The sequence below is a fragment of the Ceratotherium simum genome, chromosome 37 (genome assembly GCF_057802395.1).
Source record: "Ceratotherium simum simum isolate JZ-2026a chromosome 37, ASM5780239v1, whole genome shotgun sequence".
NCBI lineage: Eukaryota > Metazoa > Chordata > Mammalia > Perissodactyla > Rhinocerotidae > Ceratotherium > Ceratotherium simum.
This window is the reverse complement of record NC_141936.1, coordinates 1,613,510-1,629,726: the sequence shown is the minus strand read 5'-3', so window position 1 is coordinate 1,629,726 and position 16,217 is coordinate 1,613,510. Positions and strand designations below refer to the sequence as shown.

Sequence of the window (16,217 nt, the reverse complement as noted above, 5' to 3'; positions counted from 1 at the left end):
TGAGTTGAACACCAGATCATTCTTGGGCCTTTGAAACAAAACAGAAAAAAAAAAAGCAGTTGTGGCTTTAAAAGTAGTTATGTTACTGTGATATCCATCATGATCACATGCAACAGTCTTTCCTCTGGGATCCTTATTCAACTAGAGATCAAATATTCACCTATGTTTTCTTCTAAGTTTTATGTCTTAATTTATCTGGAGTTTATTTTTGTGGTAGTAGGTAAGGAAGTAAACGCAGCTTTTTCCAAAATGGCAAATCCACTGTCCCAACAACACAAAGGAGCCGTGTCCCCTACCCCGTGGTGCCCCCTCTGCCTGGGGTTTGCTCCTCGTACACTGGCTCTTCCCGTGCGTCTGGCAGCACTCTTGCAGCAGCCCTTCATGGGCTGTGTTTCGAATGTCAGAATCTCTGGGGTGCTTACTCTCCCCATCCTGTTCCGCTCTTTTTTAAGTAATTCTTACTGGTTTGCTTTTGAATGAGCTTTCAAAACGTAGTCCAGCTCCCCGGAAAAACAGGAGGTGGTATTGAGTGTGTAACTGAATCCCTGTGCTCAGAGATTCAACTCGTCCTGGCAGCCAGACACCCCTGGTGCTGAGCCTTTGTGCTGGGACTGCACAAGGATCAAATCCTACCACGTGTGCCAGACCCGTTTAGCTTTGCCCATTTCTGCACTTGCACATGGATGACAGCGAGCCCTGCAGAACAGGGGCAGAGAGCTAGAGATAGCTGTGGTCTTGGACCTGCCCTGTCCCCGCCCTGCCACCCACCGTGCGTCTTTGGCCACCTTCTGCAGAGTTCTACTGAGTCACTGTCTTCTCTGAAACCCCTGACCTCCTGCAGGCAGGAGCCTCCTGGCACGCTGCAGGCACTCAGCAATCTGAGGTGACGCAGTGGGCCCAACATAAGCTGATTGAAGGAGCTCCTCGTTTGCTTGCCATGCCCAGCTAGCACCCAGACATGGCACAGTCCTGTGTAGCTTCCTGAAGAGTGACCCAGCCAGTGCTCATGGCTGGTGGGGTGCTGGGTGTGGAAGTGGTGGGGGCCAGGCCCTCAGGGAGTCAGAGCCCAGGGCCGGAGTGCTTCCGAATCAGTAGAGCCCCTGGCTGTGTGCTTTTGTGTGTGTTTCTGGGTTTTGTTTTATTTTACTGAGACATTTTTCACCTTTCCCTTAAACCTTGGGAGGACTTGTAATCAGAATCCCAGGAATGCAGCAGAAAATCTAAAAAGAGAGTCCTCGATCAGAAAGGGGCAGAGAGGAAGGAAATGAAGTTTTATCAGGGGCCGTCAGCCAACTTCCAAGTGTGTCCCTTTTGATTTTAGAAAACCTGCCAATTGGTTTGATTAAACATACTTCAGCAAGCAGTGCGAGCTTTAACAAACTTCATTTTCTCCGCAATCTTATTCCTCTGTTAAATCTTAAAACTCTGTGGACTTTGCAAAGATAGTACTCATGCTTAGGCATGAGCGATGTGTGTTGGAAAGTTAATATCTGCTGGGCCTTTTTAGAACAGAGGATCAGGGCACACACGCTGAAAATGCTGTGTTGTCTCTGCATGGAACCATGATGCCTGCCGCACAGCGGGCACTCGGCGTGCCCAGATGCTGTCCTCCAAAAGGCCAAGTGCTGCTCTGCTCTCCTCCGTCAGCTCTCGTTTCCAGGCAGGTGCCAGAGCCCCTCTCCCTCAGCACCCAGGCTTTCCTCTCTGCCTTCCTCCTGGTGGCCTCTTCCCAGAGGGTCCTCCAGGAGCGTGGGCTTGGGGCCTGACAGCAACACCCCTGCCACCTCCACTTGTGCCTGGCAGTTTCTTACCCTCACCAAGCATCAGGTTCCTCATCCCTAAACGAAGAAAGAAATACTGTTTTAAGGATTACTCGGTATCGTATGTTTCCTTGAGATAAGCACTAAGTAAACATTGCTACAATTCTTAGCCCTTCTCAAAGCCCATTTCAGATGCCCCAGGCAGCCCCCTAGAGCCCCGGGCCTCCCTCTGCCTTGAGGTAGGAAGGGAGAACACTTCTCAGAACACGTGCTTCTTACTGGGGTCCTTGTAGATGGAGATCTGGGAGCTAGGGCTTGGGGGCTGCCAGAACCAGTTTCAAATCCCAGTGATAATGAGAAGAGGTGGTTGTGAGGATTCTGTGTGTAAACGAAACCAGAGTCTGGCCTGGGTGGGCTACAGGAATTGGGCAGGTGTCACTGTCCCCCTTAGATGCTCCTGTTCTGTGAAGGCAGAGAGGGTAGCTTACCTCGCAGCTTTAAGCTCAGCACCCGGACACTATGTGCATGTCATGCAATCACTGTTGAACTGAGGTAATCCCGGAAAAATTTTATTTCCTTATTTTAGAACAAACTCACGATGTTGGATGTTGCATCAAATAGAATCAAAAAGATTGAAAACATCAGCCATCTAACAGAGTTGCAGGAATTCTGGGTAAGTTTACACACTGGGATTGATGACAGTTCAGCTGAACTGGTCGCGCTGAGTCAAGTGTCATGTGCCTGACGGCGAGGGGCTCTAGCCCTGTAAGTCTTGGCACAGAGTGGGACTGGGCTGGGCGCTGCTGTAGCAGTCATATTGCTGTTGTCCTTGCCGCCTCGGCATCACCGCAGGGCCTGTTAAAAATGCAGGGTCTTGGGCCGGCCCGGTGGCTTAGCGGTTAAGTGCACGCGCTCCGCTGCTGGCGGCCCGGGTTCGGATCCCGGGCGTGCACCGACGCACCGCTTCTCCGGCCATGCTGAGGCCGCGTCCCACATACAGCAACTAGAAGGATGTGCAGCTATGACATACAACTATCTGCTGGGGCTTTGGGGAAAAAATAAATAAATAAAATCTTTAAAAAAAAAAAAAAAAAAAAATGCAGGGTCTTGGGCCCCACCGTGCCCCAGATGCAGACTGAATCAAAGTCGGCATTTTAACAAGATTCTGGGTGATTGCAGAGCACGTGAAAGGATGAGACCCTAGAATTGCCATGTGACTAAGGGTTTCCAAACCCAGCCCAGGGGCCCATGCATTCAGTGCAGACATGTCCTGGCACCACAGGAGGAAGTGTGGGATGGGTTTCCGCAGTCAGCCATGCTGGAGCTGGCCTTGTATTTGTCTCATGGTGGAGGTGTGGTTTTCAGAAGGAGTATTGCAGAGCCAGTAGGAAGAGAAGCAGGATGTAAGAAGTCTGGAGACTCCTCTGAAGGGGTTGCAACATCACCAAGTTGAGTCCTCAGTGTCAGGATTCCATTAGGGCATTCTCATGAGGTTATTGCCTGTCCCCGAGCTCATGGCCCTCGCTGGGATCGTTGCACACGCTTCACCCTGTGACACTGTGAAGTGGATGTGGTCCTCGATGTGTTCAGTCTGATCCGAGATTCGTGCTCAGTCTGGGGCGTGATTCTTCCTCGTCTAGCCATGCTGCTGATCCTGCCTACATCCTGTATGTTTTCCTTTCCTCGTCTTAAAAGAGCATCCAAGTTTCCTTAGAACACAGTGGCCCACTGTGAAAATGTCCCTTGCCCCTTATTAATAGCACTGGGTCTTTGGTAGTATCAGGATGTGGTGCCAGAGCAAGTCTGGGAAGACCAGAACCAGAATTTGAAAGGTGGTAAAAGTGTCCCGGGCCGGAGGAGACAACAAGCCACCCTGAGCCCAGTAGGTCGAGTGTACAGCCCATTCTTGAGGGAGGGTGTGGCTGGTGGTAGGCTAGTTGGATTGGAGCAAAGGGATTTGGCTCTGAAGAGGCCAGGAAACCAGGTAGAAACCAGACGACAAGAATAAGGAGTACAGAGTCGCCTGGCCGACAGGAAAGGGGCCCCTGGCAGAAAATTTAGGGAGAGGGTTTTGGAAACCAGCTAATACTGAAGCAGTGTGTCTGAAATGTATGATTCGTTCTGCATGCCCTGCCTAGGGATGGGGCCTGAGACATGGGGTGCCGAGCCCATGGGTGGGAGCCCGACTATCAGGGAGGCAGGCAGGCTGGCAGTCACTGGAGGCTGAATCACACCCGACCCTATAACACACTGAGGAATCCTGTTTCTTAGACTACCAGACAAAAACAGTAAAAACAGGCAGAGTTTGCATGGTGCTTTATGGTGTCTAGACTGCTTACCGTTCAGATCTAATGATCACAACAACCCTCTGCAGCAAGTGGTAATACCGCATTTCACAGCTGAGGAATTGGGTTCCAGGAGGGGAAGCTGCAAACTAGGAACTCTCAAACTCTGTTCTGTGCTCATATCACATGTGAGATGTACTTAGCTACTAGCTAGTCTCTGAGGGAGGAGTAAAACACCAGTCTTAATAAATTTTTAATAACCCAAATTCTGTATTTATTGATTTTCTTTCTATTTGTTCTGCCACTTACTGAGAGAAAAATGTTAAAATCTCCCAACCGTAGTTGTGGATTTGTCTGTTTCTCCTTTCAGGTCCATCAGTTTTTGTGTCTTGTATTGTGAAGGTTTTTATTAGGTGCAGATGCATTTGGGATTGTAATGTCTTCTTGATGAATTATGCTTTTATCATATGAATCATCATGTCACTCTTTATCCTTGTCCTGCAAATCTACCTGTCTGTTAACACAGCCACTCCATCTATCTCATGATTAGTGTTTTCATGGATATCTTTCTCCATCCCTTTACTCTTAACCTGTGTCTGTATAACAGTTAAAAAGTGTTTCTTGTAGATAATACATAGATTTTGCTTTTTTAATCCAGTCTGACAATCTCTGCTTTTTAAGTGGAGTGTTTATTCTGCTTACATTTAATGCAATTTCATTTAATTGCATTAAATGTAAGCAACCCAACCTTAAATTGGGTTTAAGTCGACCATCTTGCTATTTGTTTTTTATTTGTGGGTTTTATTTGGGTTTAAGTCGACCATCTTGCTATTTGTTTTTTATTTGTCCCATCTGTTCTTTGTTCCTTTTTCTCTCTTATTTTGCCTTCTTTTTGGATTGAGAAAAAAAATTTTGTTTGATTTTCTGTTTATCTCCACTATTGACATATTTGCTTATACATATTCTGTTTTATTTTTTTAGCAATTACTCTACAAATTACAAAGTGTATTTTTAATTTATCACGATCTGCCTTCAAATAGTATTATACCACTTCACATATAATGTAAGACCCTTACAACAATACATTCCTCTCTCCGCCAGCTAATGCTGTCATACGTTTTACTTTTAAATATGTTATAAACCCCATGATACATTGTTATATCAATTATCTTTTAAAGAAATTTAAAAAAAAGAAAACACACTTATTTTACCATTTCTGGCATTCTTTATTCTTTTGTATAGTTTCCATTTGGTATGTCCCTTCCATCTGAAGAATTTTAACATATTTTGTTGTGCAGCCTGCTATAAACCAATCCTTTCAGCTTTGATTTGCCTGAAAATATCTCTTTATTTTGCCTTCATTTTTGAAGGACAGTATTACAGATATACAATTCTAGTTTGGCAGTTTCTTGGGGTTTTTGTCTTAAAGCACTTTTAAAATGTTGTTCCACTGTGCTCTGGTTTGCATTGTGTCTGGTGAGAAGTCATGAGTCATTCTTATCTTTGTTCCTGTGTGTATGTGTGTCTTTTTCCTCTCACTGCTTTTTTATATGTTCTTTTTATCACGGTTATTTTTTTGCAACTTGAATATGATGTGCTAGTGCTGACGTTCATTGAGCTCTTTGGATCTTTGAATTTATAGTTTTCATCAAATGTGGAAAACTTATGGAAATTATTTCCTCAAAAGTTTTTTCCACTCCTCTTTCCCCCAACTTCTTTCTGAAACTCCAGTTGTACATATGTTGTCCATTGGTTGGCGGTTAGACCATTGAGACTGGGCGCTCCCCGCCCACCCGGCTTTCATCTTGTGGGCTTCCCTTTGTATGTTTTCTGTTCCTGAACCTCCAAGGCCATGGTCTTTTCTTCTGTAATCTCCATCCTCTGTTAAGCCCATGTAGTGAATTTTTTATTTCGGATGTTGTATTTTTCAACTCTAAAAGAATATTTGGGGGGTTTTTTTGTAGATTCTATTTCTCTCCTCATTATGTTCATGTTTCCTTAAATCTTTCCTCCTTCACTTGACTAGTAATGTTTTATTAGGTGCTGGGCATTATGATGTTAAATTGCTGAGTATCTGGATTTTTGTTGTTTTCCTTTAGAGTGTATAGTCATGCATCACTTAACAACACCCGTTCTGAGAAATGCATCGTTAGGCAATTTTGTCATTGTGTGAACATCAGAGAGTATACTTACACAAACTGAGATGGTAGAACCTACTACACATCTAGGCTACGTGATACTAATCTTATGGGACCACTGTCGTATATGCGGTCCAGTGTTGACTGAAATGTTGTTATGCAGCACATGACTGTATTGGACTTGTTATCTGGCAGACAGTTAAGTCACTGCTTGATCCTTTTGAGGCTTGTTTTAAGCTTTATTAGCATGAGTCTGGGAAGCCTGTCTTCTGAGGCTAGGCTGTGACCCTTCTTGGGTCTCTAGTGAATGTCCTGGGTATTTAACAAGGTCTCTCACGCTGGTTGGTGAGAACACAAACATGTCCCTTCCCTGCGTGAGCCCTGGTCGTTGTTCAGATTGTGGCTTCCTGGCAATTGTTCTTTGACCTGTCTTGTAGGGTTTCACTCTGCCTTTCACAGTGTAGTTTTCAGTCCAAGATTCAAGGAGACACCTGTGAATTTCTGAAGCTTTTTTCCTGCATAGCTCACCCTTCTCCAAAAATTCCAGCTGCCTCTGCCTTCCCAAACTACATTCACCACATCAATTCGGTGTGGCCACCAGGCTCTGCTTGGGTTCCTCTGCCAGTGGTCCAGAAAGTGCCTCCAGGCAGAAGGCCAAGATGAGCATGGAGCTCGCCTCATTTGTTTCCCTTCTCTCAGGAATCACTGTCCTGTGTAGCCTATTGTCCAATGTTTGAAAATAGTTGTTTCTTATATATTTGTCTGTTTTCTAGCTGTTTATGACAAAAAAGGCAAGTCCAGCACCAGTTACTCCATCATGGCTTGAAGTGGAAGTCCTGTTTATTTAGTTAGTTTTATTTTTGTGTGTCTGTCACCCCCTGTAGAATGTAAGCCTCATGAGGGCAGAGGAGTTTGTGTGCTGGCCCCTGTTATCTCACCAGCCCCTAGAAAAGTGCTTGATGCATACTTGGGTGAGTGAGAGGAAGGAACATCCTAAAGGAAGGTTGGTCAGTTGGGTAGAGGTCAGCTGTAGATAACACTGGAAAGCGTGCTTGTATAAATGTATCAGATGAAGGTTGATATCATATGAAAAACGGCTCATATGAAGGCGCCATTGGAAAACAGGGAGTGGAGAATGAACAGGCAAGTCACAAAGAAGAAGTAACAGTTGCTTGTAAATACATGAAACATTTTCTGTCTCATTAATTTTTTAAAATACACTGAAACAATGAGGTGCAGTATTCTGGTGGTCAGGTTGACAGACTTTTGTAGAAGGCAGTTGCAGCCAGTCTGTGAGGTGACAGGCACTCTCGGGACTGCTGGCATGACTGTGGGTAGTGCAAGTATCTGTAGGGTATTCAGAGTCTTGATATTTTCACATCTCAGATCCTAACAAAATGATGAGAAATTCAGACAAAGATTTATGTACAAAAATATATAAACATCAGGATTTGTTTTTTTTTAAATGGAAATAGCTTTGTTGTATTTTCTCATGATAAAAGTCTGCTCATTGTAAAAAAGAAAAAGATCAGATTACAAAAAAAACAGGCAAACCTGTGTCTTTTCCTTGGTTTTCTGTCTTTAGTGTCGGTTTAGAAAAGATTATAAACCCAAAGCTCATAAAAACATTTACCTGATTTTCTTCCAGAGCTTTGTGTTTTTATTTTTTGTAAATATATCTTTTCCTCAACTTAGGGAATAATAAATTATGATTTGCCCTTATGATGAAATATTATGCCACCCTGTAAAATGAGGCCTTCAAATGATGTTTGTAAGGGAAATTTAATTACAGAAAATTCCTCTTGAGCAAGTGTTAATGAAAAAAAGGAAAATGCAAAGTATTTTTGGTGAGATCCAGTTGTTCTTAAACTCACTGCGTGTGGGCACACACCCATGCAGAAAAAAAGACTAGAAGGAAATATGCAGAAACGAGAAGCCCGCATCTCTGAATTGTAAAAGTCTACTTGATTTTTCTTTTTCTCTTTATACTCTCTGGTTCTTATAAATTTTCTAAAATAAGCGTGTATTTCTTTTGTAATTGGAAAAAAAGTTTAGAAAAGTATGTTCTGAAAGAACAAGAAGTAAAACTTACATGCAGTATCAACCCTGTTAAAATCGATATGCTTGCGAAAAAGGCTGGAAGAAACTATGACAAAATATTAACAGTGGTTTTCCTTGTGTGGCAAGATTTTGCATGATTTGTATTTTTTATCTTATACTTTGCTATATTTCCCAATTTTCGGCAATGAGCATTTTTATCAGGGTAAAGAAATGGAAAAGACAGACGTGTTTTTGCGCATGTGTTTGAATGGAGGCTGAGGTCAGATTGCGAAGGGCTGCAAGCTCCTGAAGAATGTGCCGTGGCTCACGAGAGCCTTGGGGGCCCGCAGAGACCGGGGCCCTGGCAAAGCTGCCGCGCTGCGCTCCTGACAGGCTGCCTACGTGGACTGAGGCAGTTGCAGCAGGATCAGAAAGAAGGGAATGAGTTCAAGAGAAACGTTGTGGGAGAATCAGCAGAAATCCGTGATCAACTGAGGGAGAGGTAGAGGTCACAACGGAGTTTCCAGCAAGGAAACCAGTGAAGTTGGGTGCCACTGGCCAGACGGCTGTGCAGGAAGGCAGCAGCCGAGTCGGGAGCCGTCTTGATAGCTTTCTCTTCACCCGTTTTACAGCTCACAAAAATCAGCGTGGACAAATTCCAAATAAATAATATTTAGTATTTAGTATAGTATTTCCGAGAATAAATAAATACATATATACATATATCAAATGTATAAACAAGAACATATGCATATTTCCTTGGTTTTCGCAAAGAGAATCTACTAGAAGCCAACGTGAATGGTTACCTGTGGGGCCTGAGGGCTTTAGATGGGCAGGGGGATGGAATGAGACTTCTCTGAATACACCTTTTTGCATAGTTTTGGCTTTTGAAAATGCTTTACCCATTAAGAAAAAAATTTTAACCTACAATTGAAAATGAACTGTGAAACAAATGACCCTAACTAGTATTTCAGATTGGTACGAAAACCACACAAAGGAAAGAATTATTGTAAGTGACTTTGAAAACAGTACTCTGACTGAATGGCCTTTGTGAGAGAGATTCTTTTTTTTGTGAGGAAGAGCAGCCCTGAGCTAACATCCAATGCTGATCCTCCTCTTTTTCTGCCAAGGAAGATTGGCCCTGAGCTAACATCTGTGCCTATCTTCCTCTACTTTATATGGGACACTACCACAGTGCGTCGATGCACACCCGGGATCCAAACCCACAAACCCCGGGCTGCCGAAGCCGAGCACGTGCACTTAACCACTTGAGCCACCAGGCCGGCCCCTGTGCGAGATATTCTAAGGACGAAAATAATTCCAAAAGAATCTTGAACTTCACTCAGTAGTTTTATTAGTGCTAATGTTGATATTATAATTTTGAAACTATTTTAAACGTCTTATAGGATAAATGAATATACTAATGTGAGTAGGATCCTAGCTAACATTCCATGTACAAGAAAATAGATACAAATATGAAATCAAATAAGTTAAGAAAAAAACCGTAATGTTCAATTTGGATTTGAAGCCAGCTTTAGGCATGAAGGAGTAGTGGCCGTCAGTCTTACCATCCCTCCATGAACTGCTATACTAATGGCCAAGCATACACAGAAACTGTTTTCAGGTGGTGGGCCTTGAGAGAAGGGAAACACATGAGGTGGGCATCACGTTCACCCTGGTTCTCTGCCGAGGGGCACTTTGCACAGAGCAGCTGCCTCCCTGGGCAGGGGCAGCAGAGAGTGGAGTTTGCAGGGCAGGCTCCTGGCAGGGAGGTAGTGGCACAGAGACGGAGTCCTTGGAACCAGCCGAGGGATAACCTGCACGTGTACAGAGCAGGACTCAGGAAGGCCTGGCAGAGGACAGCTGTGGGGACTGCAAGCCAGATGGAGATTCCAGAAGCCAGACAATGCTTGGAGACGCTGGCATTTTGACCTGCCAGAGTGGAGGGACTATGTCGAACTGCGGATATTCCATCGACACGCTGGCACAGCCTCACATCAAGAGTGGAGAAGGCACTCTCTCAAAGCCTATGACCAAGCCTCCACAGGACGAAGAAGCTCTGCTAGAACAACGCTTTTTAAAGGAAGACAGCAAAATGCAGACTCTCAACAGTGTAGCATCCACAGTATCCAGTAATGAAACATTACTGGGTGTACAAGGAAGCAGGAAAATGTGACCCCTGACAAAGAGAAAAAAGTATCATAGAATCATAGCAATTAGACAATTGCTAACGTGGCCCCCACAGTACTCCCCACCTCCTGGCGGTCACGCCTGTATGTAAGCCCCTCCCCGTGAACGTGCATTGGCCATATTGACTCATTTCCAACCAACAGAATCAGCAGAAGTGACAGAATTTCACCTCTATGGTGGGGGTATGAAAAGAGTGGCTTCTGTCTTGGAGGCTCTCTTGCTCGCTCTCTCTTGAATCCCTAGCTTTATATGAAGTAATAGACACCTTTGACACCAGCAACATACAAGATACACATCCCCTTTGTTGAAATGTCATACAGATTTTCAAAAATAAGTGCTTTTGACATTTTACCAGTTGTGTTTGAAACATATCTTGAGAATTCTCCCACACCTCTGTTTTGTTTAAAATGTTACTGAGTTTGGGGGGAAGTAACTGTATATTTTTTATATAAATATTAGCCAAAAACCCGTTGTAGTGGGAAATACATACATCCTATGAAGTTTGGGTCTTGAAAACCACCATACTCGGGCCGGCCCAGTGGCTTAGCAGTTAAGTGTGCACGCTCCGCTGCTGGCGGCCCAGGTTCGGATCCCGGGCGCGCACCGACGCACCGCTTCTCTGGCCATGCTGAGGCCGCGTCCCACATACAGCAACTAGGAGGATGTGCAGCTATGACATACAACAATCTACTGGGGCTTTGGGGGGAAAAATAAATAAATAAAATCTTTAAAAAAAAAAGAAAACCACCATACAATCTGCTAGGGAAACGTCAGTGAAGGAGACGTTCTTTAGCAGAATTCCAGTAGTTGATTCAGGCAGGGATCATCATTGGATGCTGAAATCATTGATGAGCTGGATATTTGCACGTGTGCCGAGTATCATCCCTCAGAGAATTTGCTAATTGCGAAGGGAAAGTGTGCTGCCTAGAGTCATCAGGGGTCCCCAACTTATCCACATGATCAGACTTAGCATCCCCAATAGTGGGACAGTCTGATAACTCTGTGTCCCCCAAACTGATTCATCTGTAAAGCATTCTTGCAAAAAATGTTTGATTTAACCAAGCATTTAGACCTAACTTCAAGTTTACAGGAGATATAGGGGCTAAAAGAACAGGCTAAGTGACACCCTGAGGAAACAAGCAGATAAACGCAGAGTGAGAGGCATTCCACAGGACAATTAACTGGATTCTTTGAAGGGTCAATTTCATTTAACGTAAAGAAAATATGAGAAGGAGGTGGGAAATGTTCTAGATTAGAAGAGACTAAAACTTGTACCTCCTAGGGAGATACTCTTTAAGAAAATGAATGTACCTGGAAGGTCACACTCCAAACCATGCTCCTTTACATCCCAGTTGTGAAGGACTCAAAAAGAGAAACATATAAGGCCATCTTTTTTTCCTCAGTGAGTGTAACATCTTTACCCCTGCCTGGAATGTCTATGGAGACAATACAGTGAATGCTTTTGAATTCCATTTTGCAAAAAATACAAAGATAAGAATCTCTAAAAGTTATCTGTATCAAAGACATAATTTACAGTGTACCATTGGTGGTGAGTAAAATTCTCAGTTCCACGTTTACTAAATCCTGGAGAAAACATTGGAAATGCTATGATGTATGAGACAAGAAGCACACAGTGTGTGGCAGATACAAATAAATGTATATATTGAAAAAGAAGAGGAAATGGGAGCTACATGATCTCCTAGCCAGAGCTGAAAGCCTGAGTTAGCCACTAGTGCTATTATGAAGAGGGCTTTAAATAGACTACTGCAAAAAAATCTGATTTCTTCTAAACAATGTAATATTGCTACTTGTATTAAATGGGTGTACTTTTTGTGTGTTTTAAGGTAAAAGTGTTTGAGGTATGTGCATCATTTTAGTGATTCTCTGCTCAGCAGGCTCCTTCTATTAACTGACCAACTGCAGTCACAGCCGTGTGGACAGAGTGCTTCCCCTTTAGGTCTAATGGTGCACACTTTGAATTGGCCGTGTGAGCCGCTCAAGTTGCACAAGTGTAGTGTGATAGATTCACACCTCATAGAATAATATTTAAGAATTTGTCCTAAAATAGCTATTCTCTGTTATCCCTTCCAGTGGAGGCCCTCACTCAGGCTGACTGCATAGTGCTGTTCTGAGTTTCAGGTCCCTCGAGATTCAGCTCTCAGGAGCAGGCTTCAGTCCTTCCACAAGGGCTGAGCTCTGAGTTTTGGAAATCTAGACTTTCCAAAACAGGTGGCACACTAGGCCCACAAGAAGTTCTGTGAAAATAGGGTTCCTTAAATAGGTGAGTGTGGGAAACTCTGCACTGTATGTTCGTCTCCGGGAGATTTCGTAATGCGTAGTAAGTTATTAAAGACAGTCTGGCTGTGACAGTGGAACTGGTACCAGACTAGCCCTCCTGCCATAAACGGACACAAAGATACGAGACAACCCTGTTTTGGCCTTGCACAACAGACAGCACAAGGCTGCAGCCCCTGAGAGCAGGGCAGTTTGAAAAAGTGAGCCCATGATTGCCTTGCTCTCTGCCTCGGAACAGTTTCCCCAGCAGAACATGGCAGTACTGTTGAGCTGTAGAAGCAGAGATCAAAGTTTATGGCAGCTGGAGTCTTTAAGATAAGACATTGGAGAGAGGGGGTAGCTGTGCGGAGAAGGGGCCCCAGCAGTCCCTGGGGGGATCCCCTGTTGGTCCACAGCTGAGGGTTGGGCAGTCTGGGCACAAGAGCACCCCCACTCATGGCTCACCCGATAGCTATGCTGGGGGAGAGCAGAGCTGCACCCCCACCCAAATAGAGATCTTACCAACGCCCTTGGCATCCAGCTAGACACCAAAAAGACCATGCCCTAGGGGTAGGGACCACAGGCTCAGATGTGACCTCCTCCAAACCCACCCTAATAAAGCCTAAAATGTAGCTCACCAGTATCTCCAGAGGAGGCACAGTTTGGGGGTTGGTTCCCACCAAGTGAGAGGGGCCTGTACTTTCTGCAGACCTGCCCTGAAAAAGTGTGAAACCAAGCCTGCACAGCTTGAAGGTGATCAGCCAGTATTTGAGTTGCCTATTAGAACAAAAGAATCAGCCCTCTCCAGAGAATCCTGTCTCTACAACATGTTGTCCACAATGTCCTGTGTTCAATCCAAAATCACTAGATATACAAATAGGAAAATGTGATCCATATTCAAGAAAAAGAAGACATAAGAAACCAAGCTCTAGGTTCTTAGTCACAATTTCCTCATGTCTCTGGACCTGGAGGTGTGTGGTGGTCTCTTGCTCCTCGTTACCACCCCCAGACTGTTCTCCCCTCCTCCCTAAAGCCCTCCCTCCGCACGACTGCTGGTTTGTGTGCTCACTCCACTCCCAGGCTGTCATCCTCTTCCTTCCCTGAAGGCACCAGTGCTCAACTCGCTCCCTCCAACTTGGTCCTGTGCCAGTTCTTGCTGTTCAGTATCCACATGTGTGATCTTTCCAGTGACCTGGCATCTGGCTTCCTTGACCACCTCATCTTCAAGAAAATCATAGTTATGTCCTCCACCATTGCTTCCTCAGATACCCACCCCATGACCTGGTCCTAAGTCTTATTACCAATACACGCAACCCCTCCCAAACAGTTCCAAGCACCCCTCTCTCCAGCCACCAGCGTGGTCCTCCCTGCTCACCCCCTCTGTCACCTTCAGCAGCTTTCTGCCCCATCGGGACCTGCGGCATGACCCTGCCACTCTCTTGCTGTGTCTTGCCTTCTCATGTGCTCACCCCTCCTTCCCTCTCTTAGATCCTGGGGCCACTGTTAGCATCACTCCCCTGCCCTGCCTTCCTCTGGTAGACTCACCTGAAGAACTCCATGCAGCCGCGTGTAACGGAAAGAACAAAAAGGTGCTGGCTGGGACCACCCCAGTGTATTAACTTAACCCTCATATGAGGCCTTAGTGCTGCCCCCCAAGTCTTCCTGCATTTTCATCTGAGCCCGTCTGCTCTTCTCCCCTGGGTTGGTTTCCTCCATCCTCAACAACCCTTTCCTCACCCTCAACTGATGTCCTTGCTGAAGAGAGTTCCCCACTCCCACCCCCATGCCCACAGCCTCGCCTCGTCTGTGCCCTCCCCTCTGCGTTCAAGGACATCCCTCCAGCAGTTGCCCCCTCTCTCCCCTACATCTCAGTCTCTTCCTTGCTAGAAAATCATTTCCATCAGCACACGAACATGCTGCAGTGTCTCCCATCCTCGAAGCCCTCCCTCGGCCTCAGCTCCCCACCCCTACCACCACCTCTGTCTCTGCTCTCCTTTACAGCCCCAACTCCTCAGAAGATGCTCTAGCCTGGCTGTCCATTTCCTCACCTCCACCCTCTTTCTTGGACACCCCCATCCAGCTCTCTCGCCATTGCTCAGGAGTGGCCTGCAGCCACCCGCCACCCTCATTCCGACTGTCGGTGCCTGTGCCACACCTTGTCTTTCACGTATTTTGAATATCACTCTATCAGCAGACGTATGGCCAGATTTCATCTCTCGTCTTACTCTTTCCTCTCAGTAGACAACATTTGATCACTGTTCTTCCTGAAATACTTTCCTCATTTAGCTTCCAGATGTCACTCTCTTGGTATGTCCACACCTGACCTCGAGAGCCTCTCTCCTCAAGCTCTCCTCCGTTTTGTTCAATCTCAGTAAACGTTAACTCCAGCCTTCTAGTTGTTCAGGTCCAAAATCTTCGCACCTTCCTTTATTTCTCCCCTTCTCTTATGTTCCAGTCCAACATCTGGCCTCTACCTTCAAAATCTATCTAGAATCCAACCTCTTCCTGCCTCTGCTGCTACCACCTTGACACAAGCCACTGTCGTCCTTACCTGCACCATTAAAATAGCTACCTCATCTGCAGCCCTGCAGAATACTCGCCACATAAGAGAGTGGTCCTGTTAAAACATAAAAGTAGCTGAGGGCTCCCATCTCACTTAGGAGTCAAAGTCCGAAAGTATCACTCTCTGCCTCCTGCCCACCCTTTCCCCACCCTGCCCACGGTCATCATCACCCCCACCCATTTTGTTTCGTGCTGAATCCCCAGCACATAAACAGAGCCGGATACATAGCAGGTTCTCAAGTGCTTGTTCAGTGAGTCAATGTAGAAGAAATGGTTGTTCCAGATGCTAAGCCACCGTGTGCGGGTTTCAGAGCCAGCTGTGAGGTGATGTCACAAAACTCCTACCTACAACCGTAACCTCAGCATCGATGTTGGGAGACTCTTTCACGGAGACTTAATCAAGTGCTCACTCAAACTCTTCCATAGTGTTCCCAGCAAGTAGCCATTGATGGGTTCCTCAAATGCCTCCACTTCCTTCCTGTCCCACGTGGGGACAGTTCTTGTCATAACTTCTCTGTGCGTGGAGTTGAAATCTGTCACCCTGTAACTTGCGCCCATGGAGGGTTCGCAGAGCACAAGTGGATCCTCTCCTTCAGGAGGAGCCTCCTGTTCTTTCCACCCAGTGTTTACATGGCAGCTCTGAGGCCTGGCATCTCTTAAATAAAGCATGATGTCTAGAACAGGGGTGATTGGAAGTGGGGGTCAGACCGGCAGAATATGAGCTAGTCTGGCACCCCCTTGTTAGTGATTAGTGAGTTCACAGCAGCTTTCCAGCTTGCCCCTCATTTGAAGTCCCTGTCATCCCAAACCCCCATGGGCAGTGCTGTGCCAAGCCGACTGTACCTCTCTTCCCAGCGCCGTGGTATGTGACGTCACGTTGGTGGCATGAAATCAGCCACGGTGGGGTATTTACACCACAGAAGATGGCAGACACTACAGATCAGGGCTTTTCCATTTCTCTGGGAGCT

At 45.6% G+C, this 16,217-nt stretch overlaps 1 protein-coding gene across 3 annotated transcripts in view; it reads left to right on the top strand.

Moving 5' to 3' along the window:
- The window catches only part of PPP1R7 (protein phosphatase 1 regulatory subunit 7), a 32,749-nt gene that overhangs the window by 14,286 nt on the left and 2,246 nt on the right, over nt 1–16,217 (top strand). For all 3 annotated transcript variants that reach the window (XM_087424572.1, XM_004427749.3, XM_087424573.1), the window contains one exon: nt 2,347–2,433. In XM_087424572.1, the coding sequence (XP_087280698.1) occupies nt 2,347–2,433 (87 nt within the window). The remainder of the gene's footprint in view (nt 1–2,346; nt 2,434–16,217) is intronic.